Genomic DNA, 25256 nt, shown 5'->3' with positions numbered 1-25256 from the left:
ATCACTCAGACACCACAAAATTTTCTCTACCCTCTGCATTACTCAGACGATATCTGTATGTCATGAATATACCTGTATTCTTTCACGATGTCCGGCAGCGGACTGCAGCCAATTTTGAAAACCCAGACTTTGGTCTGCAAATCTAACTGACAACAGTTAAGCCTCAGCGGAGACCATTAACTCGAAAAACATGTCAATGACAAACCAAATTAAATGTCATCCTTTGAGGGTAGAATTTAAACAATGTTGCCAATCAATTGCTTCCATTTATAGTTCACTTTTTTGAAAAAAATATGAGATATACTTTGACAGTTAATTATTCATTAGTTTTGGCAAGGCACACCTGATGACTTTTATCGACTCTCGGACTGTTTTTCCTCGACAATCATTTTTTCCTGAAAAGTCAGCTTCATACTGGATGACAACCAGATGACCACTGAGCCGCTGTAACCCAGCACATAATTCAACAGTGTATTGAATTGTGGACACATTATTGCATAATCCCCCAAAAATAATGTTGAAAAAAAACAAGTCCTTTTAAATTAGGTGTGTTTTATTCTTGTTACCATAACAATTCTGTATTAAAAAGCCATAATAGCATGATTTTAGAATTGGTGACAATTGTTGCCTAATATGTATTTATGAATTAACTTTTTTTTCTAAACCACTCAACAAATGTGGCTAGCATTAATCATTATTTCTATTTTTTAATTATTTTAATGATTATTCTCGAAATTCATCCCCCCTCCAACCCTAAATCATTTTTGATCATTATCACTTGCAAATTTTCGCTAATAGGATTTACTCTTTATTCAAAAGTGTGTACAGACCTAATAGATGGTGGGCCGTCAGGGCCTGCAAGGCCTTGGAAATTCCTGAATCATGTGATGTAATTATATCATATCCATGAATACTTTATAAATAATTCCAAATTGTTTGTCAGCTTCCCTTCATTGCTTTCCCCCAGTCGCGCTGCTTCCAGAAGTGTGTTTTCATATTTAGTATTTAACCAATCACATTTCAGCCATAACTTGTTGCAAGGCTCAGAAATATGCCCGGAGGCCTTCACTAACAATTCTGAAGGGCTTGCAATTTTCGACAACGCTGTTGGTTTAGCCAATCAAATTTCGAGTTAGCAAAGTAAGGGCCTTCTGTGAGCCCTTGGGAAAAGTCAGCTTGGGGGCAGTAATGCACCAAAGTTTAAAATCCATTATTCTACATAATTATAATAGCATTCATTTTTTCCACACTAGAGTAAACTTTTAACTCGTTTTAATTTTCCAACATTTTCATATATTTTCATCATCAACATTGGATGTCAAGCAAGTCAGAATCTCTGAAAAAGCCGCAGCAAAAGATTAGTTGAAAATATTGCCATTGTAACAACAAATTAACTGTTAAACACAACTTTAGAATTGTGATGTAAAACATATTATCTTTGAAAAATACAGGAAACATAAATTGGAATATTTACAAAAGTAATACCTTTTTTTTATACTCAATAAATTTGAAGTACGAAGAGTATATCAAGCCCATTTTCTACTTAAATCGCTACTCATTGAGTGCTTAGTTTTACAGTAAACTGAAACTAGCTGTAATTACATATCTAACGGTGCTGGCTTAAGTCATCATTGCAGCTTCTGTCAAGCTGCTTGTGTGGCACATGCAAGTACATGCATTTCTTAAACACGCTCCAATCATTTCTTCTTTTTTTATCTTTTTGGGGGTTTGGGTTGGCATTTGGACTGTCTTTGAAACAGTCCGTTTTTTACTTTCACCATTTTAACCATTTTGATGCTACACTAACAGAGTACAAGCATGAAATCACAGCCCATTACCCCGACTCCCCCCTTTCCTGCTTCCCAATGTGTTGCGAGTTCTGAACAGCTCTGTTAAAGATAAGATACAAGCAGATAGACGAGGAGGGAAAAAAATTAAGGCTCTCTGAACTCAGTTGGGCATTGTTAACACATACTTAATAAAGAAAATAGACACAACAGCATACACGACACATCCCACTTAAATCTGTAATTTGGCTGTTAAAATGGCCATGACGAGCCAACTATAATGAATGCCGAATTATTGATACCTGGAACTTTAATATTGACTTTCCATCTGTGGTTGTTGCCTCGAGTGTAAAACTCCACATATCCTCCAAGTGGGTTTGTGTAGACAGAAAAGCCATTAGAGATGACTTTGCCACCAGATGATACAGCAAAACGAGATTCTGCCTCATGGTTCTTCCAAAAAAAGGAGAAGGTAATACCTGTTATAAAAAAAGACCCACATAAAAATGTAATTAAAAAAATCTTCCACAATGGTTTCATCCTTTTATTGCCTACCATCAGGGCCGCACAGCATAGGGTCACTAATGCAAGAGTTCTGATAGCTTCCAAAGTGCAGAAAAGTACCACCTTGGTCTCCGTTAAGGAATATGCCATTGTTGACCATTCCTTCAACAATATCTGCACCAAAAATCAAGAATCGTCTTTAAAATTTATAAGTAGTTGACAGCAAAGGATTTTAGTAAAAGTAATATATAAGTCATTGCATTTCAAGTGGACTAATGTCACTTTATTTAGACATAATATCTGTAAAGAGTGCAAGCTTTTGTCAATACTTAATGTTTGAATGGAACGGTCTCGGAAAAACTTCAATATTAAATGTACCAGAGTATCGGAAATATTTTAAAAGAACCCCACTGGATAGAAGGCTAGGTTTGTTTTCTATTTGTGCAATTAGACTTTGCTCTTAAGTAGTTTATAAGCATACTCTAATTTGATTGAGGCATATTTTGGCTACTTATGTTCAGGACTAATACTAATTGTCAGGTAAAAGGTCACCCAATTTGTTTGAATTTCTCTACAAATTAACTTGAAGGCGGGGTTTGTTTTCTATGTGTGCAGTTACCAACCCAGCTCTTAAGTTGTTTATAAGCAGACATTACTCTTATTTTATTAAGGAATATTTTGGCTACGTATGTTCTGGACTAATGCTAATCACCAGATAAAAGAGAACCTATTTTGTTTGAATTCCTCTTCAAATTGACTTGATTCTGATCCATGTCCGACAAAATATGTGTCATTTTTTTATTGTTGCTTTTTAATTTAACCAGTTAGGCCTATTTATCCAAAATGAACGTCTTCTTTTACTATGACCTTTGAAAAAATCAACTATATTGGGCAATTTTGTCATTTTTTTGGAAAATGTCACCAGCCTCTTACAAACATTATGATGTTATTATATTGTGCAAATTGTATATTGTTTCATTGCTGGCAGAGAGCAACAATTTATACACGTATTACATTTGTATTTTACTCTAAACAAAGGATAAAGGTTTAGTCTTGAATGGTATTTACAGAATATTATTTTGTTTAACATCAATCGAAGCGAAAACTAAAATGACTGTACAACAATTTTTCTAGATCCAACAAATATACAGAGTAGGCAATAGTTCAAGACTATACTCAACGAGTGTGCAAAGCAAACTGAGAGAAATGATTAGAAGTGTGCAGAAGTGTGCAGAAAGTACAACAAATAGCAAAGGGTGTTATATACATTTTTGATGACTCAATGGGTAGATCCTCACCTACTGTTGCAGAAATGTTAGTGTAGGCAGAGTCATTGGTATACACATATGAAGTGTTATGGGAGGAAGGGAGCACAGTGTGCTTGTGGATTCTGAGAGCTGGAAAAAGACAATGGAGAGACAGTGATGTGATTCACACCTGAATGGACACATAACAAAGGAGACGGTGAAAGACAAAAGACAATAACAGGGAAATGGTGTGCAGGTATGAGACGGCGTGATGCTGAGCTGAGTGACATAGATCTTAGAGGAATTTCCTTGGTGTGTGAGTGGCTTCAAACATCATGCACAGGTCTATACCCGATCCCTCGTCAATTTCTTGATCTTTACTAAGTATCACAACTGAATTTGGATAAAAAAAAATCAAACAATTTTAAAATAATAGTTTTAATTTTACTCTAAATCATCTTTTTGCTCAACAGGCATAACTTAAAAAGAGCTTTGATGAGAAAAAAACATTGATTGAAAACAGAATGATGATTGTGTCAGAAAAACAGAACTTGTTGAGGAAACACAAGTTCCTCGGGATGCACATACTTATATTACTTCCGTTAACATAACCTGGTCTGTTTCCAATCTGGTCCCACAGTTCGTGGATCTCATCCACAGCATCAAGAGGCCAATAATGTGCGGCGGTTGACAACACTTGCAAACCTGGAAAGGACAGTGCAGTGGTCGACATATATATCCAGAGGTTTGCCACCTCAAATCAAAATACTTCCAATTACTAGCAATTAATCTTAATAGCTATTTGAGGTAAAAAAAAAATAAAAAAAAAAACATTGCAAAAAGCTCAATTATTGATTGTTTAAAGCCGAATCAAAAATTTGAGCACCCCTGATCCATTTTAAAAACTTCCTCTAAAAATCATTAGTTGTTTGGATCAGCAATTTCAGTTAAATAAATCATATAGCAGACAAACACAGTAATATTTGAGAAGTAAATTTAAGTTTTTAGCATTCAAGCAGAGGAACAAGCACAACGTTCTGAAATGGCCATTTCAGTCCCCAGACTTGAATATTATTGAAAATCTGTGGTGTGATTATAAAGAAGGCTGTCCATGCTTGTAAACTATAATTCTTTACTGAACTGAAGATGTTTTGTAAAGAATTTTCAAATATACTGGACTGTCTCAGAAAATTAGAATATTGTGATAAAGTTCTTTATTTTCTGTAATGCAATTAAAAAAACAAAAATGTCATACATTCTGGATTCATTACACATCAACTGAACTATTTCAAGCCTTTTATTATTTGAATATTGCTGATTATGGCTTACAGCTGAAAAAAACTCAAAAATCCTATTTCAAAATATTAGAATACTTCCTCAGACCAAGTAAAAAAAATAATTTTATAACAGCAAAACTAAATCAAACATTTGAAAATGTCCATTGATGCACTCAGTACTTGGTTGGGAATCCTTTTGCAAGGATTACTGCATCAATCCGGCGTGGCATGGAGGCAATCAGCCTGTGGCATTGCTGAGGTGTTATTGATGCCCAGGATGCTTCGATAGCGGCCTTCAGCTCATTTGCATTTGTAGGTCTGGTGTCTTTCATCTTCTTCTTAACTATACCCCACAAATTCTCAATGGGGTTCAGGTCAGGGGAATTAGCAGGCCAATCAAGGACAGTGATGCCATGGTCAGTGCACCAGTTACTGGTGGTTTTGGCACTGTGGGCAGGTGCCAGATCATGCTGGAAAATGAAATACTCATCTCCATAGAGCTTTTCAGCAGATGGAAGCATGTAGTGCTCTAAAATCTCTTGGTACACAGTTGCATTTACTCTGGACTTGATGAAACACAGTGGACCAACACCAGCAGCTGACATGGCTCCCCAAACCATTGCTGACTGTGGGAACTTCACACTGGATTTCAAGCAACTTGGATTTTGCTCTTCTCCAGCCTTTCTCCAGACTCTGGCACCTTGACTTCCAAATGAAATGCAAAACTTGCTTTCGTCTGAAAAGAGGACTTTGGACCACTCTGCAACTGTCCAGTGCTTCTTCTCCATAGCCCAAGTCAGACGCTTCTTCCGTTGTCTTGAGTTCAGAAGTGGCTTGACCATGGGAATACGGCTATTGTAGCCCATTTCCCGGACACGTCTGTGAACTGTGGCTTTTGATACCTGGACTCCAGCTTCAGCCCACTGTCTTTGAAGCTCCCTCAAATTCTGGAAGCGGCTCTTCTTCACAATTTTGTTAAGGCTGCGGTCATCTCTCTTGGTTGTGCAGCGTTTCCGGCCACATTTTTCCCTTCCAACATACTTTTTGTGGATATGCTTTGAAACTGCACTCTGTGAACAGCCTGCTCTTTGAGAAATTTCTTTTTGTGTCTTACCCTCCTGATGGAGGGTATCAATGATGGTCCTCTGGACAGCAGTCAGATCAGCAGTGATTTAGTTTACTGAACCAAGCTGAGTGTTTTTAAGGCTCAGGAAACCCTCGCAAGGTGTTTCGAGTTAATTAGATGATTCAGGTGATTAGTTGAATAGCCTACTTGTATACTTTTTCATGATATTCTAATATTTTGAGATAGGATTTTTGAGTTTTCTTAAGCTGTAAGCCAAATTCAGCAATATTCAAATAATAAAAGGCTTGAAATAGTTCAGTTGATGTGTAATGAATCCAGAATGTATGACATTTTTGTTTTTTTAATTGCATTACAGAAAATAAAGAACTTTATCACAATATTCTAATTTTCTGAGACAGTCCAGTACTGTATCTTTAACCAGAATCCAGGTCCTTTTTGGCCGCTATAGGAAGCCTTTGGAGGTGGTTATATTTGCAAACGTATGATCTGCTAAATATTGATATAATATTTCTGTTGTGGGTGACTAAACATATACACCTGCCTACTTTTGTAATAATTGCACACTTTCTGAAAATACTTAGAACTCAAGTTCACTTCTCAAAAAGTGTGTTTGTCTGCTCTGATATGATTATCTGAAATTGTTTATATGGGCAAGCAATGATTTATAGAGGAACATCCTGAAAATGACCAGCAGTACCTAAACCTTTTCACCCGACTGGATATCTGCCTCTCTTTCAATGTTTCAATCCAGTACCCAAAGTTCACTATTAATGAATAAGTAAGACAATGAGGACATAAATTTCACGTCAGAAAACATTGCTTTAAAAATGTAGTTTACATAATTGTTTTAACACTAAAACAGGACCGTGGTGCGTAAAATCTACTTTGCACTCTTACAAACTTGCAATTCTCTACCTGGATGGTCCAGGGGATGCAATACCTGGGCATAAACCTGAAATAAAACAAAATACAAATATATACTTAATTACTGGTTGGCATGCACTATACAGTCCACCAGATCGTAATTAGGAACTGCTGAAGTCGAACTCACCTTAACAAATGATACAAGAGCAAATAGTAGGCAAATTGTCAAAGAAAGCTTCATCTTTTTTAAGGGTTCAAAAAACATATTGAAAATCAGGAAATGATTAAATCCACAGGTAAAAAAGAATCCAAAAGTCATCCATTATTAAAGAAATCCTAGGTCAGGTCAGTTGACAAAAATGTTAGTAGTCAAGATGTTTGATTGGGAAAAAAGTTTTCATACTTTAGATAATAGAAACCCAACTAATATCAATGATAAAAAAAAAGTATCCTTATACAGACGAGTCTTTAAGGTGCGTTGAAGTGTGTAACAGGCTCGCAGAGTAGGTTGGACTGAACCTTGGAGGGGAAAACGTCATTTTTGGATCTTGTAAGGAGGGGCGTAGCAGGAGCTTTCAGAAGATGGCGTCATTTAGGATGGATTGCCACATAAATACTGTAGTGCACAGATACCTTGAGAGAAATGTTTACTTCAGGAATATTTTTTAATTTATATTTATTTTTAATTTGTTGATTTTTTTTCATATTGGGCACCATTTAATTTTACCCAGAAAATGGTTTCTTTACTTTATGGATATATCTGTCAACAATAATACAATCATAATAGGACAGTATGATTGTACTAAACGTGGTTGAAAATAACTCTAAACAGAAAAATCACAAATGAAGGGAAATCAGAAAATATCGTATATTTAGATGGTGGTTCAAAGCGGCAGCTGGTGGTTATTTGAATTCTAAACAAGACACTGATTTCTCTCTGGTATATATATATATATTTTTTTTAAATTATATAATCAAAAATAATGAGACAGTTTAATTTTTCAAAACCTCTTTACACAAGCATTACCAATGAAGATAAGCAGGAGCTTTTGTATGTTCACATGTTGGTTTACAGCGTCATCTAGTGGTCAATTTCATTTTTAACCAGACACTGGTTCCTCTCCGTCATGAAGTTATCTGTCAATATTAATTCAACATTAATAAGGCAGTACAGTATATGTTGACCTTGAGAGGGATGGGCGCAAGCAGGCTCTACTTGCCCAAGACACACCACAGGAAATAGTTCCCTTACGATCGTAGCGGTTAAGGGAGCCAACCAATCAACCATTATATACGTATTCCATGCGTTTTGATCATTTACAATTGTGTACACCGTATAGCATTTTCTATACAGGAAGCTAATAACAGGGTTTTTTGTTCTGTTTTTCCAAACTCGTGTTTTTGTTAGACAGATCTCGTCTTGCCCATAAAGGGTTATCATTTTAGAAATTACTAAAAAGGGTTTGGACAAGTTATCTTTGTTTTTATTCTATACAGTCTGTCTTTCTGTGAGTAAATAGGTGCTGCGTTGTGTTTGCAAGGTTTCACGTAATGAGGGCAACAGGAATCACTAATGTGAGAGTGTGTGTGTTTGGGGGTTGGGGGTGTATCATGTTGACACGTTTGCAGGATAATTTTTTGAAACTTTTTTAAAATAATGGAACTGTAAACAGTGAAAAATGACAGATGAAGGGAAAGCAGAAGCTAACATATGTCCTTCGGTTGGTTTACAACGATATCTTGATAACTACTGTTTATTTCTCAGTGAACTTGTTGTGACATTTAAAGTTTCTTGATCGTTTCTATCTTTTGGTTAATCATAATAATCAAGAATAAATTTGATAGACATTGATATAAAATTGGATGGTTTCAAGTAGAGTTTCTTGACTTTTTCCTACTAATAATGTTGCACTTGTTTCATCTCAAGGGACTGCTAGGAGGAGGGACATAAAAAGGCGTTCACAAGGAAGAGAGAATATCTGTATGTGCTTCTGTTAGGCACTCGATTAAGACTGTAAAACGACTTCTCCCTGCGTTTTATCTATTGTTCTTCAGTGATCAAGTGTCCAAACTTGAGCATTAGCCACACATGGAGCCCCGCGGGACGGTCTGGAGAGACTTTTAAATAGAATAACGCCAAGTGTTCCACAGCCGAGCTGGCAATTGTGATGAAGGATCGACTGCTCGAGCTGACTGCAGTAAGTGAATTGAATTCCTACCCAGAACATTACCGGGAGTTTGCGTAGCACCTATGTAGTTAGGCAGATGGCAGAAAAGCTACTGGACCAGTTCTAGGTATGATGAGTGGTATAATTGATAAATGAAACACCAGAGTCAAAATTTATTTGAACAAAAGCTGTCAGTTTGATACAATGGACAAGACAATAGACAACATTTATCATGAAATTCAGTGAAAGAATACTCTTTTTTAAATTTAAGGTATTAGATGATGAATCTTTAATTTGGTTAATATTGGTTTATTAACCCTGTTTTATTTCTATTTCAGTTTAATGGACCTTCATGTACTCTAATTACGGTTGATTAACCCACAATTAGCTGCAAACTGAATGTCTATGCTCACCATATGATTTTGAATCAATCTAAATCTAATTTGATGTCAGAGTTTAAAGTCACACAACAATACTATTCAAATGTAAATGACAAGTCAAATGAATGAAAATAAGGTTCATCAAAAGAGCAAAGAAAATACAATTTTGTTGTTTTCCAAATTAGAAAATCCCAAATCCATGGGTATCACTCTTTTCTCAAAGTTCAGCAGTCTACTGTCAAGATCAAAGGAATAATCCAAAACCTACCACAACCTTGACGTGAAGCTTTTTGATGAATTGGATCCTTGATGGATTTTTTTTTGTCTGTGTAGCTCGCCACTCGGGTCACCGAGATTTCCAATCATACAAGGAACTGAGGTACTATTTAAATAAACCTGGATAGAGTGAATTTAAAGTCAAAACAAAGAAAAGGAGATCTTTGGTTTACCAATTCAAAGTCTTGCTTCTATGATTATCTCGGTCGGGTCTGTTGTCTACGCTGGTGTGCCTGTTCCGCCCACATTGCGCAATGACGAAAGATGTGCTATTGGTTCTTGCTAACATGTCTATGATTATTATTATTTTTTTTTATCTAACCTTTTTCAAACAGAGAATATCAAATCCTTGTTTGCTAATCAAAATAATTCATCTTAATTGATCATTTAGTTATACCATCAAAAGTTCACTAAAATGTGCTTACTATTAAATTCTCGTATGTTATTTAAATGTCAAATTATCATTTTATTTATTTATTTCTAACCCACTTTTTAACGGTCGCTTTTGTAGAGCAGAACACCGGCAGAGGAAGATGTTGCAGTTGCGGTGGAGCGAGATGGTTTCATGGAGGGCTTCTTCAGGAGGGTCAGTCACAAGTGTGTCACTTTGTAAGTTTCGAACTAAAAAGTTTCGATTTGCAGGTGGAGGAGGTCCGAGGACTCATTGGCAAGATTTACGGCCAAGTGGAAGATGTGAAGAAGATGCACAGCATGATTCTGTCATCACCCCACCCTGATGACAGTAAATTTGAGTTTCTCACTGTGTTGAAGTTTAGTATCTTATGCCTTGCTTTGTAAAAGTTAGGTGCCGTATTTCTCCTTTTCACAGAAACAAAGGATCGTCTTAATGCCCTGACAAACGACATCAAAGGGAATGCCAACGTGGTGCGAACAAAACTAAAATGTGAGTTCACTGTGTTGTCACACACACTGAACTCATCATTAACACGGTGATGTCCTCAAATCAAGCCATGGAGCAAAGCATGCCAAAAGATGATCCAACCAACAGATCCTCTGTTGACCTCAGGATACAGAAAACACAGGTAATTCAATAATAAATGGGTGAACATAATTTAGGTGATGTATTTAAATCCACCCCACATCTCGAAACTTTCCATAAACATGTTTGGATGTTTAAAGACTGCCATGTAATCTTCTGTCCTTCAACCTATCTCTAGCACACAGTGCTGTCCAGGAAGTTTGTGGAAGTAATGACCCAGTACAATGAGACACAAGTTTCCTTTCGAGAGCGAAGCAAAGGGCGGATTCAAAGACAATTGGAGATAAGTAAGTGTCAATGTGCGCCCATAAGAGGTAAGATCAGGTCTAAAAATGCCCTACCCGAGCCAGGCCCCAGGGTATTCAAGCCCGACCCAACCTGAGCTTGACCAATAACCTAATTTACAGGACCGAGCCTGAAGAAAACCTGAACATTTATATTTTAAATGTGAGAACTCAGGAGGGTGAAAGATAATTTATGATCACAAATTTAAGCCTGTTTTTTTGTAGTAATCTTAGTTGAACAAGACTATATACTCATGTACATCTTTCATATTTATTCATTAACTGACAATTTTTCTATATTGATAGATTTCGACAGGTACATTTAAAAATCTAGCACAGCGCTTTGCGTAAGAGAGAGGTTTTTGGAGAAATACGTTTTCCTTTTTAAAAACAAATGTGTTTAGTTAAGAGCTGAAGGGAACATTTTAGGTCCAGCCGTTGTTTTGTCGGGTCAAAAATTGGGCAATAAACCAAAGCAGCAGTTTGCCTTGAAAAAATCTAGTTCAGCACTTTGAGTAAGAGAGGAGGGATGTTTAAAAAATATTTTTCCTTTTTTAATGTATGTGTTTTTTAGTTAAGTATCCATACATAGTTTTAGTCTAAATATTTATAAATATGTATTTTCCTTTTCTAATTCAGAGAGAGAGAAGCCGGCCCATACGTAACGATTAATAATTACAGGGCGATTTCGGGTCGGACTCAAGCTTTGGGCTTAAGATCTTACCTCTGATGGCCATTTGGCTTGTCTATCACATTAATATAGTTGTCTTAAAAACAATTGGTGAATGCGACATGTTAATTTGAAACAGACATAAAAGAGGAGGTAGGTGTAATGGGTCGGTGAATCTCAGTGAGACTGAATCCAGGAAACAGATTTTGCCAGTTCCCTTTTTGTCATTAAACTGAAATTCGGTTTGTCAACTATCATAAGCGTATTTCATCTCCCATTCCATACCTGCCACCACTACCGCTTTACTTGTTCGATTAAGGTTTTTGCGAACAAAAATCTTGACTCAAGACTAGCATTTGCGCCTACGGCTGTTGTTTTGAAGCAATGTCTTTGTACAACAATTAAGCGCTCTAATGATCGCAATAGATTTTCATTTTGGTAAAAGTCTTCCACTTCCGATCTTAAACCTGCAAATGCTGTTTGTTTTTTAATATTCTGAAGTCAGATTGTGTTTCTGTGTGCAGTAAAATCTACTACTTTAGCCTTCTTCTTTCTTAAGTCATGATTGCAGCCAAGTCAAGTCAAGTCATTTTTATTTGTATAGCCCTAAATCACGAAGAGTCTCAAAGGGCTTCAGAGGTTATTACACTATATTACACAGATTATTTTTCAGCCGACGAGAAGAGTAGGTTATTCATATGCTATGGAGTAGAAGTGAGTTTTAAGTTTAGATTTAAACATTTCCACTGAGGTTGCAGATTGGATCTCAGGGGGAAGAGCATTCCACAGCACCGGTGCCCGGATGGAGAACGCTCTCGAACCAGCAGAACACTTCTTTGCTCTTGGGATCACCAGAAGACCGGCACCCTCAGATCGTAGGCTTCGGACCGGGACATAGGGGCAAATCAGATCTGAAAGAAAAGAGGGAGCAAGTCCATGTATGATTTTGTATAATACTAAGAGAACCTTGAAATCACATCTAAGGCTAACTGGGAGCCAATGCAGGTTAGCCAAAATCGGTGTTATGTGATCGTACTTTTTTGTCCTAGTTAAAAGCCTCGCTGCGGCATTTTGTACCAGCTGAAGAGACTTGATTCTAAACTTCGGGAGACCAGAGAGTAGTGCATTACAGTAATCAAGGCGGGAGGTAACAAATGCATGAATTATAATTTCCGCATCCGACTGAGACAGTATTGACGGATTTTAGCAATGTTACGAAGATGGAAGAAAGCGGTTCTAGTAATTTTCTTTACATGCATTTCAAATGATAGATCAGGGTCAAATATGGTTACTAGTTACTAGTTCAGACAAAAGTTCAGCAAATTCGTCTAAGAAAGTTGTGTATGGCCCAGGTGCGCGATAGATAGTTATTACATAAATTGACAATAGAGAGGACCGCATCACAAGAGCCTCAAACGCCTTGTAATTATTAGAGGTACGAGGATTAAATTTGAGCGATTTTTCAGAAATGAGCGCGACACCGCCACCCTTTTTCAACGTGCGTGCTACATGGCTACTCGCGTAGTGAGGGGGTGAAGCATAATTTAGGGCTAAATACTCATCCGGGCGTAACCAAGTTTCACAATGACCCATACAGTTAAGTTTATAATCACGAATAATGTTATCAACAAGTAAAGCTTTAGGAGCAAGCGATCTAATATTTAAAAGACCAAATTTTAGCTTTGCTGAATCATTTGACTTAGCTGAAGTCTTTGTAGTCTTTGTAGAGATCGTCAAAAGATGCCGCTGTTGGGGCCGTTCGTGAGCGCTGAGTAATGTGCGTGCAAGTACGTGCATTTCTTACATGCGTTTGAATAAACGCTACTTTTTTCTCTTTCATGGGGTTTGGGTTGGCATTTGGACTCTATTTGAAGGAAGCCCCTTTTCACTTTCACCATTTTAATGCTTAATTTACACATGAATACACCCCAAAAATCGCAAGGACAAGCATGTCGCCAGCCTCCAGCTCTCTCCACAGCCCCCATTTGTTAAGTTTTTCCAGTGTGATGGACCTATGTGGAGGAGGCAGGAACTGGAAACATGGGGTGCTCAAAACAATAAATCCATGCATAGATTTTTTTCGTAAGAAAAACATTTGAAATTATCTGTACCAAACTTTTTATCTGGGTTTCGCAAAGATTTGGACAGACCAAATCCGGATTAACCGATTTTTACTAGATATTTTCTTTCTGATTACGTCAACTTTGTATCTAATGTGAATAGAAATTATAGAATGTTCTGTATGTTTTTCAAAAAAACTAAACTCCCCTCTTAAAAAAGTGTCTGGTATGTTTGAGTGGTTCAAACTTTTCTTTACTAAGGCCACACAGTAGTGAAAAATAGGTCTGCTCCCCTGAGCCCTGGGCCCAACATTAATGAGAAGCTTTGTGCTGTAGCTGCGAAGCCTGATACCGGAGACCGTTCTGTGCAGTGTGTCAGTGTTGCCAGGACAACGGGCAGAGGGCAGGGCTGCTTGTGTAACACTTCACCTGTCTTTACACTGTGTGCTGTCATGGAGTCTGGACAATAGTGACATCACATGGAATGAGCTATTTTATATTATGGTGGTGGATTTCGTTTGAATGAGATGTGAATGGGGTGTGGTTTGCTGTGTTGTGTTGAGTGTCTCTTAGGAAAGTCTACACAAAAGGTGCCTCACATCCAGTAAGCACTTTCCTCCTATGGGAGGGAGTGGTATATCATCAGGAGAGATGGTTTAGGGGTGGGAAAAAACATTTTATGTTTACATTGTGTGGCAGCTGTTTCTCTTAAGAAGTACTGGTGTCTATATGTTCCATAGTCGCTTATAATTGCTGATTTTTTTGGGCAATTTAGACCCCAAAATAGGGGTAGGTGTTTTGAAACAACAAGAAGGACATGCGTCAGTCAGTGGCAGTTTAGTTTTTATGTTAACATTTTGAGCTCATTGCGATACGTTAAATTAATTGCACTGTCCCCTGGGAGGATGATTATTCTTAGGAAAATGAAGTTTAGTATTCCTCCAGTGGGTTATAAACAATTCCATATAATCTGTTGTTTTGGGATTAGATAGATTGATGCATGTTTTGTGTTAAACCTGCACTTATTACATTAGTGAAAAAGTAATCTTTTTAAGCAAAATTTTTACCTGTCATTCCTTCTGTTGATGTTAATAGGTTACCTACCTACCTACCTACCTACCTACCTACCTACCTACCTACCTACCTACCTACCTACCTACCTACCTACCTACCTACCTACCTACCTGGATATATTTAAAAATGTTTGGTTGAAGAGTACTTATTGATGTTATATTCAACACCTTTTCACTCATTTTAATTTAATCAAAAATGCTGTTGGCATTATAAGTTATTTAAAAAAACTTAATCCATGGTGAAGAAGGGAGGCCTTTTTCGTTCTGCCATTGTTTGTTTACATCCAGCTTGTGAGACAAGTTAAACAAGCGCTGGAGCCGAGATGAGCAGTTTCTATTATTTTTAGGGCACAAATAAGCTACAGGACAATGGCTTGTAGGATTCATGAGTGCGCCATCAAAATTGTTTATAATTACTTTTATCCAGGCCAGGATAAAAAATGAAACTTTAGAGTTAGTGGAAATATCCCTACTTCACACCATATCACACAGCCAAGTACATACATGATTAATCATGAAGTGCATTCATTAGGAATACATAAAGGTAAGAATTATTAATGACTGAAATATTAAAATGGTTAGAAATGAACAACTCATTTAATGACGACTATGTATGCAGGAAAACATTTCAATATTCCAACAGCGGAAAGGCACGTTCACCTTTAACCTCTTGCCCTCAGGTAGGCACTGCAGGTCCTTTTAAAACAAGGCTCAGAGACAGCTTTTTCCCCATGGCCATCACCACCCTAAACAAGCACACAAGACTATAGAAAATATATATTTTGCCTATGTATACAAAAAGGGGTATATTTATCTTATTTTGTGACTTTTTTGGGATTTTTGTTGCTACTTAATTTCATTGCACTATTTTTATTGTACTATTGTTCAGATTCCCTTTAAACTTAGGCGAGACTAGCCTAAGCAAGACCTTGTAAATAGGTTGCCTGAAATTATTATTTTTTTCTTATTTTCCTTGTTTAAGCTCTTATTATGTGTTTATCCTGGGGTGCCTTGTATGGTAACAATTGTAATTCTTTCATATTCAACTGTTTTTTTTATCTAATTTACAAGTCTCAAACTACCATGTTTTTGGAACGGGTAGGAAACTTGAGTTGGCTGACTATCTCAACAGCAGTGTAGCAAACTTTAAACTAAAATAATTTTTGGCTTTCACGAATCATAATTTACTTGTGTAAATCATTGTTTTAGCTGGAAAAGTGACAACCAATGAAGAACTAGAAGACATGTTGGAGAGTGGGAGCCCATCCATTTTTACATCGGATGTAAGCAAAAACATATTTGCTGGTAAACATCTTAAAAGTACAGTAGTATTAATTTTCTGTTCTTTTAGATCATCTCCGACTCTAAGATCACACGTCAGGCTTTGGATGAGATTGAATCACGGCGCCAGGACATTATACGGCTGGAGTCCAGCATCCGAGAGCTACATGCCATGTTTATGGACATGGCAATGTTTGTTGAAACTCAGGTAATACTGACATTGACCTACCTTGTCAGTTTGGTTTGAAAATGCAGTACAGTTATCTTGCCGCTGAAGTAATTTTTGATCCCTCTAGTTATCAGCATGCGCAAGTTTATCTTTCTTCCCAATTGAGCAAGCAAATGAGAAAAATTTACAGTCACTGGAACCAGTAAAAAAACATTGATAAAACACATATAGATGAAAGACAAATAACCAACAGTAAACATGCAAGTTCAACAACTTCGAATGAGAAGTTATACCGTCGGTGACCAAACTCACCTCCTTGCGTCTCCACAACAAATGAAACATTAGAAACGTTATAAAATAAATTCAGTCTGTACCCTTTAAGTATTTTGGCTCTAAAAAACACTTGCTGCTCCGTAGAGAACTAACTGCATCACTTGCATTGGTAGGATTGTGCTGGAGCACTCAAGAACCACTTGCCAACAGATTTAGTGTGGACTGTAGACAATACACAGGAACACAGAAGAAAAATAAGCCCCTATCATGTCAAACAATGACCTGGAGTTTTAAATAAGTCCACAGGGTGTCACCAAAGCTAAGCACCACTCCCAAAGCTGTATTTGCTGACTACCATCTATCAACCAGAGAACATTTGAGGAAGCATCCCAATGTGTATATATATATATATATATATATATATATATATATATATATATATATATATATATATATATATATATATATATATATATATATATATATATATATATATATTACTCAAAGTAGAATTTACGGACGTGCTGTTTAAGTCAAATGATTGCTCTTACCTTGATTAAAAAAGGAATTTACAAAATAGCGCCTAACTGTCTTTTCAGAAGTTTAAAGAATATTCAGCTCCATTCTGTAATAGATATGAAATCTAACAGCGATTTTCCCAATTAAGTTAAATATTTTTGTTAAAAAAACATAAATTAATAAAAATCAGAATGATACTTTTGAATCATTAAAGCAATAAATTATACAGGCGTTTAAACAGAAATGGATATACAGATATAATGCTAACATATATGTTAAAAAGAAGTCAAGTCAAGTCAAGTCAGTTTTATTTGTATAGCCCTTAATCACAAAGAGTCTCAAAGGGCTTCACAGGTTATTACACAGACTATTATTACACCATCCCCTGATCTGGAATTCAACATATTTTTCTTTAGTCTGAATTTTAACCAACATCATCCTTTTATATATATATATATATATATGAGAAAGTAGAAATAATAACAATAATGAGTATAAAAACGGATACAATTTACCTGCAGATGAAATGAGTCACAACAGGCTTTGATCTATTTGATCTCTATAAGGGGAATTAACATTTTAGCACAACAGAAACAAAATGAAGATAAATCCAAACAGCTTGACAACATCAATCACATTACTGTGCAGGTTGAGAGATTTGTCAGCTGTGATTGTTTAAAATTAACTTTTTTTGTGGAGCACTTTCCTCATTTTCCTTTCACAAGTTTGGGATTTTCTTTTCAAAAACACTGTTTTTTCACATTTTATTGATACAAATATTGAATAGAATGTATGTAATGTATGTATGTAAAGAAGTACTACTAATAAAAATATATTATTAATTTGCTTACTGTCTTATCCTATCTACCTTCGGGTGCCCCCATAAAAACTGTTTTTTGCTCATGGCAAACATTTTAATCGCTACATTTTTCAGTAATAACTATTGTTTAATCAATTTTATTCATCAATATAATTAAATACATGCAAGACAAACCCGCCTAAAGTAGCCCTATTGCATTGAGTTTTTAAATGCAAAATGCTTATAAGGGAGATATTTTAATGTTTTTATCAGGCGTAAATAAATATATTTATTTGTATTTTTGAGTTTTTTAAATCAAATTGGATGAAATGATCCTTTTGTAAATTGATAGACAATGAAACATAACTTTTACAGGTAAATGCAAACAAGAAAACAGATTTATGACCCCGCATATACAAAAAAATTAAAAATATCCGCCATTTTTTTCTTCTGGCCAGGACCCTGTGCAGCAAATCATTGAACAAAAATGGGCTTTTTAACACTGGGAACTTTGTCGTGGGTTTTTCATGGTTACATATCCGACACCCCCCAAAATTTTGTGAAGATCTTTATTATGGGCCAATACAAGAACTGAATTGCTCACATGTATGCCTCACAATATATTCTGACTGCTCTCTATAATGAAATAATTTATTCTCTTACAGGGTGAAATGGTCAACAACATTGAGCACAATGTTTCCAACGCAGCTGAATATATTTGCCGTGCTAAAGAAGAAACTAAAAAAGCAGTGAGATACCAGAAAAAATCCAGACGGGTAAGGCCCACTCGATTACAGTTAACCTTTGCTTTTCGCGGTTTACTTATTGCGATATTGCTCCTTGGCGTTTTTTCATCTTTCATTGTGTTCTGCATTCTAAATGGCTAAACAGAGGAAGAGGCTTTTATCGCCAACAAAGTTGGACTTCTCAACCCGCTAAATTTGTTCTGGAGCCAATGCCGGCCTTTGGTTATAAGGCACTTTTTGAAAAATGTTCTTTAATAGAAAAAATATGAGGTTTCTGTTAGACAGAACCAGAACGTAAATGCAGTTATCCATAAGATCCACATCATGACTGACGGCAATGTATTATGTAATATAAAGTGGATAGTTTCCTTAATTCATATTCAAAATGTTTATTGTCATATGCAGAGTAAAAAAAACACGGTTCTCTGCACAACGAAATTCTTACTTCGCTGTCCACACAGTTGCCAGCGTAAAAAAAAATAGAAACTAAGAAACTATATACATGTATACATAAAAGAATAATCAGAATGTTAAAAAGATAAAAATACAAGATTAACTCAAGATGAGTTAAGACAATAAGAAAAAGAGAAAGATAAAACACAGTTGAAAGTTACTGTGGGAGAATAGTCCAAGTATGTTCCAGTTTAAACTGTCTGTAGTGTAAAAAAGTGTCTGTAGTGTGCTGAAAGTTGTGCAACTAAACTGTAAGATTAGTTATACAATCATAATTTGACAGGGTAGAAGTTATTTATAAAAAAAATAAAAAGATTTATTATGTACAATATTTTTACTTGTCAAACAAATACTTTAGCCAGTAAATTGGGTTTGTTTTTGGAATGCAACCCCGGCGAAAAACGAGGGATTGATGTACATTCATTTTTCACGTCTAGTATTGTCAAATATGCAAACTTTGTTGAACTAGCTAATTCTCATTTTTTTATTTCATTCTGACAACAAGTGATCTACCATCGTGTTGATATTATTCGACCTCTATGTTTGAAGTTCAATTAACATCACATTCTTTGCCCGGCAGAAATATATAATCCTTGCCTTTGCTCTACTGATCCTGCTCGCTGTCATTGCTTTGATTGTTGGCTTGTCTGTCGGACTAAACAAACCTCCTGCCTAAGACTGATAACAGCTTGAGGTAATAACCTGTGCTCGTTCCATCCATCCATCCATCCATCCATCCATCCATCCATCCATCCATCCATCCATCCATCCATCCATCAGTTCAATTGCTGTACAAATACTTACAACTGTATTCATTATTTTTAACAGAAGCTGATCTGCCTTGCTCTGTGTGGCATTGCCGGTGTCCTTATTTTACTCACTGCACTAGTTGGTGCCTTCGGGTGAAGGATTACAGTGGGTCGCAACCTTGCAGTAATCCCTTGTTCCTGTAGTGATAAACCTTCCAACGGCGCCATCTCATTCACCATATAACAGCATTAGATTAGAAATCAAGTACGATAAGTTGTGTTCTGCTCTTCTTTGCATCAGGACCAATAAACCTTGTTAAATGATCTATATAGTTTAGGGGTGTCAAACCTATTATAACCAAGGGGCCACATAGTAGTGAAAACTCTCTCAGGGGGGGGGCTGGACTAGTAAATTAATAGCATAAAAAGTGTGCCTTAGTCGTAGGGCTAGCAATCGTTTGGAAGCTGATGATTTGATTGGGGGGGTGTAAGAAACAATACACAGTTAACTGTATTTTCCGCACTATAAGAAACACCAGATTATAAGGCGGACTCCCAAAAACTAGCTTTTTATTGGGCTAAGATTTCACATAAAATAAATAAGTACCATACTTTGAATGATGAGTCGAATTATATTGCTGATCACAATTGCGGATGTGATTCGTTGCGCGGATTTTCCACAAAGAAAAAGAAACAAAGAACGGGTGGATAATTTTTGGTTAAAAAGTGAGAAAGGAGCCTAGCCCGAACCCGAATTTAATGCTCGACATTTAGGGAAATTGGGGTCCGGCTCGGGCTTAGGATTTGACCTCTAGTTTGGGCTGAAAAAAAACTAAAACAGAATTTCATATCAATTTCACTTTTGTGTTTTCTCTTTTTTCCAACATTTGTATCTGGTACCGTGAGAATAAATATTGTGATAATGACATAAGAGCTGTTGTCTATTCCTTTTTCATCTATATGGCTAGGGACCTGGTGGTTAGGATTTGGCGCTCTTAAAGTTGCTATCCGGGTTAGATCCTTGTTGGCGCCATTGTTTTGCAATGGTGGTCAGTTACAAATATCGACTCATCAGTAATTGCACAATTATGATAATACACCGGAATGCATTTCAATTTTTTTCTGTACATAAAACGCAGTGGAATACAGTAATTCTTTTACACTCCAGTCTATTAAACTCACGGAAACTGTAAAGTCACTGCTGATTTATTTTCTTGTGCTGTCGCAAGCATTGTCTCGCTGGCCAGGTAATATCCACTGGCAGGCCTGATCTGCCCCACTGATCAAATGTTTGACACCCCTGATAGTTTGAACGTATCCATTGACTACCCCCTGTCCACAACATTAGGTCCAATTAACATCTTAAAATCCTGTGTTAGAAAATGAATCCAATAGTAAATGTTCTTCAAATGGGTTATGTAATGCAAGTTACCTGATTTTCTGGTGGCAGAGTGTAATTCTCTATGAATGATTCTTTGAGGTTCACTTTGATAGACATTCCTCCGGTTTCTTTATTCGTTTTGCTGGTATGATGCTAACAGCCCTTTCACTAGCATTCACCAAATGTAGCATAATTGCAAACAATATTAGATGTACTGTATGTGCCAGGAATCTATATAGCTTCAGTGATTTCCTGCTAACAAATTACCAAAAAGAAAATTAATGAACAAGCCTAATTGTTTTATAATGCTAACCTTGTTGAGTATACATTATTGAATTGTAAATGTGTCAATTGAATGTAAGTGCTGTATCTCAGGATTTTGCTACTCATTTTGAAAAGGAAATATGAATGTTTTGTGTTGTTTTACACTTGTGTTTGAGCATGACTCATTTGGACTAAAGTCACCATTTTTAACAGGTTCAAATGTGCCTTCTATAGCACTGATTAAAAACCTTTTCATTGTGACTAATGTTAAAAATGCCATTCGGACTGTGAAAATACATTTTAGATGTGACTTAAAAGACGCAGGATATTAAGAGAATCAATAAGACCTAAACGCATAGTTTGTTTTTGTTCTGACACTTTAATATTACAAATTCACTTTTAGACATATATTTTGGATGTTTTTAACACATGGTATAGTCATTGTAGTAATGATTTGTATTTAAATGTATTGCTTTTATATTGAAGGTGTGTGAACTACATTATTGCAAATAAAAAATAATTTCTAAAATACATTACAATACTCAATCTGGCTGTCTTTCTGTTACAGGAACATGTTACTTTTTGCCAATTTACTCACCTTTTAGATTTTGCGTCATTTACCATGATAATAGAGAACAGCTCAAGGTTTTTACTCTTTGAATTATATCATGAATTTAATCTCAGAAGGGTAAAATGTTGAGTACCATCATGGTAGAAAAAGCAAATTGTGTGGAGGTTACACAGTGAAAAAAGGCTGAAAGCTACATTACCTTATTCATGGAGTTTTTTCTCCCAACCAGCCGCTTGACTCTTATTTTCAGCCTCTTTACATGCTATTTGTGAATACTAATGTCTGGTTTGGTAACCAACACATGCACTTTTTTGTTAAATAAATCTTGGCTGTGATACAGTTTCCAAGTTTATACAAGGTCCACGTCTGCATTTAACAGGAAAATGAGATTTACAGGTTATACATCCAATCCAACATTTAAACTGTTTGCATCATTTGTAATCACCGGATTGGAGCCGCGCTTCAAAACACTCATTATGCAAATGAAAACAAAACAAAATCTGTGTGATTTTCCATTACTGTAATGCTGCTTGAGCGATCATCTTCCACTAAAAAGATGGAATGCCTATCGACTGCATGCAGAAAATTAGGCATTACATGATGTTGGAGCTTATTCCGGAGTCATTTGATTTCACGGCAAACACAATAGTAATACAGTTCCTAACTCTATAAATCCATAAACACCCATGCCATTTTATTTACCTTTATGTCAATAAAAATAACGATATGATAAATTTAAACGTAACAAGAAATTAACTCATGAAATTTATGAGTTAGTTGACGTTTAAAGGGACATTGTTTATTATTTTGTGTCTCCTAGTGGTAAAAACAACAACAACTTAATTCAATAAAATTAAAAAAATAAACAATACTGGTTTAAAAAGCAATGCAAAAATACATGAACCATCCTATGAAAATGCATTGTTTTAAATAAGACTAAGTCAAGAAATGTGTATTTACTGTGTTTTATACACCATGAGTTTAAGGTTTTTTCTGTTTTTAATAATGAACACCTGCAAGCAGATTTCATAGAATACCAGTTCCTTACTTTGACTTATTCCACACTGTTGTTTGTTGTTTTAGGAAGTGCATCATTGTCACTATTGGCCAACATCATTGTCACTATATATATATATATATATATATATATATATATATATATATATATATATATATATATATATATATATATATATATATATGAAAACTTTATTTCGAACATTAACATAAAAACAGGACAAAAACAATGAGTCAACAACAAAATAATGTCACATAACATGTTCGAAAAGGGGTAGTCAGAAGCAGATGCTTATTTTATATCTATACAGAAAGTCCTTCGTCACAAAAAACATTCATGAGGTTTGGTTCTTTTATGACTTTATTAAGGGTTAACAGAAAAAGTAATCAAATCTGCTGGGTCAAAAATATTAACACAATTTGATTGAACTGCACCAATTCTGTCAAGAGGTATGGTCAAAGATTCAACCAGAAGCTTGTGTATGGCTACCAAAAGCGCCTAATTGAAGTGAAAATGGCCAAGGGACATGTTACCAAATATTAGCGCTGCTGTATGTATATGTTTGACTCACGCGCTTCTTTTTGGTGTCAGTAACCTGGGGGTAACATAATTACTTTTTAAATGAAGTAACCATTAACTCACTAAATATTTTTTTCAGTAACACTGAAAACAACCTATTACAAGAAGATTACTGAGTTAAAAAAATTATTTCCACCCGCCCCCTTCCCATTTGTAATAACTTACAACTTACATTTAATATCCAAGCAAACACGTAACAATTTGATTTGACTTCTCTTTTGAATGCGTCGCTTATGCCAGCTGTGCAGTCGCTGCTGTCTGTGTGTACTGACAATAATCCCACATCCCCTTATTATGTAACCCCGCGCGGGATACAGATATTTATAATCTGAAGTTATGACATCATCCGGCCACCCAGGGCATCTGACCATGACAAGCGATCGGGGTGGCATGCGAACTGGCAGGCCATCGTAGGTTGTTAACATGTAGTCGATATGCCAAATGAGTGCGAGCAGGCTTTACTTTTTTTTACTCCCACTTCCCTCTCACCGTCGATGGGTTGTGAGACGACTTTCATGGTGGAGAAATTCCTGAAACATTATCAGAGGGAGTGTATTTGGAGCCTGGGAGAAAATTTGCCTCCGGCAAAGAGGAGCGGTCGGATGAGCGGAGCAGACAAGGTGAGCCGAGCGTTCCGTTAAGCCGTGAGTGAACGAGATTTTAATACTGCCGTGGCTGGTCCAGACAAGAGCTTGGACTTGTTGATGCCAACAGCCAACATCTGACCTCACGATTCACTCTATCGCTCGATCAAATCTAAGATTATATTTGATGACACACTTTTAAAATCGCTTTGTGTGAAATTGACTTCAACATGTGCAGGCAGTCGGTTAGAATATTGTGGTGTGTGGTCATCCACTGTAGTGGAATTCGACTACAACTGCTTCGCCCGTTTGGGTCATATCAGGACAAAGGTTTACTGCTGTGGTTCTTACGGCTCTTTGTTGTAACCTCTCCCATGGGTAGTACAACCAGGGCGACTTATGGTGGAATTGACTCCCAGCTGTGCATATTTGCATGTGGCGCTTGCATGTTTTTAGTGACTGCGCAGTAGGATTTGACATGAATAAGTTGTGACACGCAGTTGCCCTTGGGAAGGATGGTTTGAGGTTTTTTTGTTTATAGTTTTGTTTCCAAGGTAAGTTCGGGTCCTCAAAATCCTTGAAAATGCTTCATTTTTAATGAATCAAAGATTTAAAAGCATTTGAATTTTGTGTCAAGTGCTTATACATGCTTGAAATTATTGCTATGTTTTATGATAGGTCTGCCCTAAAATGACGCCGACAGTGCTCTCCTGTGGTTCACATTGCCCGTACATTTCGTGATTAACTGCAGCTGGCATTAGTTTGGACGGCATTGTCCTGTGAAGCGTCATCGTTCCTTACGAGCCGCGCCCAAGCGGACAGGTGCATGCAACATCTAAACAGGACACTATTAGTGAAAGAATTGCTATGGACATTTGAAAAAATAAAATAAGGTAGCGTTTCCTGGTTTTATATTGTAATGGGAAGAACTTCCTGCACTTGAAAATGTAATCAACATATTACCTTTTTACTCGACACCTACATGGGGAGGGATTTGTAAATGCTCACGCAAGATTGGAAATCGCATATGTAAATTGCATATACATTTGTGGCTCTGTAACAAGAGAGATTCAAAAATTGGCTTTGAAAGTCCTTAGAAAGTGCTTGAATTTGTCCCAAATAGGTATACGAATCCTGTGTTTTCCTTCACTTTGTAAACAGTCTGTTTTAGTTGGTTTTGTAATTGTGCAGAG

At 36.3% G+C, this 25256-nt stretch overlaps 3 protein-coding genes across 17 annotated transcripts in view; 2 read left to right on the top strand and 1 right to left on the bottom strand.

Moving 5' to 3' along the window:
• The window catches only part of adgrd1 (adhesion G protein-coupled receptor D1), a 65189-nt gene extending 57925 nt beyond the window's left edge, over window positions 1-7264 (bottom strand). The window contains exons 1-6 of one of the 3 annotated variants that reach the window (XM_088335463.1): window positions 6954-7264; window positions 6818-6854; window positions 4127-4243; window positions 3590-3688; window positions 2343-2465; window positions 2090-2266 (exon numbers count right to left, since the gene is read on the bottom strand). In XM_088335463.1, the coding sequence (XP_088191589.1) occupies window positions 2090-2266; window positions 2343-2465; window positions 3590-3688; window positions 4127-4243; window positions 6818-6854; window positions 6954-7085 (685 nt within the window). In that variant the 5' untranslated portion in view covers window positions 7086-7264. The remainder of the gene's footprint in view (window positions 1-2089; window positions 2267-2342; window positions 2466-3589; window positions 3689-4126; window positions 4244-6817; window positions 6855-6953) is intronic. The other 2 variants (XM_088335464.1, XM_088335465.1) reach the window with 2 other exon arrangements.
• A 1198-nt stretch (window positions 7265-8462) lies between these two features.
• stx2b (syntaxin 2b) lies at window positions 8463-21681 on the top strand. 2 transcript variants are annotated; one of them, XM_088335459.1, is made up of 12 exons: window positions 8463-8747; window positions 8822-8964; window positions 10102-10176; window positions 10233-10332; window positions 10420-10494; window positions 10560-10633; window positions 10769-10877; window positions 15887-15960; window positions 16029-16166; window positions 18384-18494; window positions 19498-19611; window positions 19746-21681. In XM_088335459.1, the coding sequence occupies exons 2-11, from the start codon at window positions 8935-8937 to the stop codon at window positions 19591-19593; spliced, it is 882 nt and encodes a 293-aa protein (XP_088191585.1). In that variant the 5' UTR covers window positions 8463-8747; window positions 8822-8934; the 3' UTR covers window positions 19594-19611; window positions 19746-21681. The 2 variants fall into 2 exon arrangements, with proteins under 2 accessions (XP_088191585.1, XP_088191586.1); XM_088335460.1 differs by lacking the exon at window positions 8463-8747 and adding an exon at window positions 9648-9693 and having other exon boundaries at window positions 8925-8964.
• Window positions 21682-23866: 2185 nt separating this feature from the next.
• Window positions 23867-25256, top strand: part of rimbp2b (RIMS binding protein 2b) — a 193761-nt gene continuing 192371 nt past the window's right edge. For all 12 annotated transcript variants that reach the window (XM_088335446.1, XM_088335441.1, XM_088335449.1 and 9 more), the window contains exon 1: window positions 23867-24099. In XM_088335446.1, the coding sequence (XP_088191572.1) occupies window positions 23914-24099 (186 nt within the window). In that variant the 5' untranslated portion in view covers window positions 23867-23913. The remainder of the gene's footprint in view (window positions 24100-25256) is intronic.

This window comes from Urocampus carinirostris, chromosome 5, assembly GCF_059441175.1.
Source record: "Urocampus carinirostris isolate Australia breed hairy pipefish chromosome 5, RoL_Ucar_1.0, whole genome shotgun sequence".
Classification (NCBI taxonomy): Eukaryota; Metazoa; Chordata; class Actinopteri; order Syngnathiformes; family Syngnathidae; genus Urocampus; species Urocampus carinirostris.
This window is presented reverse-complemented; position numbering and strand designations above follow the sequence as displayed.

Coding starts and splice junctions, on each gene's coding strand:
- stx2b (XM_088335459.1), top strand. CDS start 8,935: ATGAAGGATCGACTGCTCGAGCTGACTGCA. Junction 10,177..10,232: donor TGGAGGGCTTCTTCAGGAGG/GTCAGTCACAAG, acceptor TTCGATTTGCAG/GTGGAGGAGGTCCGAGGACT. Junction 15,961..16,028: donor CATCCATTTTTACATCGGAT/GTAAGCAAAAAC, acceptor CTGTTCTTTTAG/ATCATCTCCGACTCTAAGAT.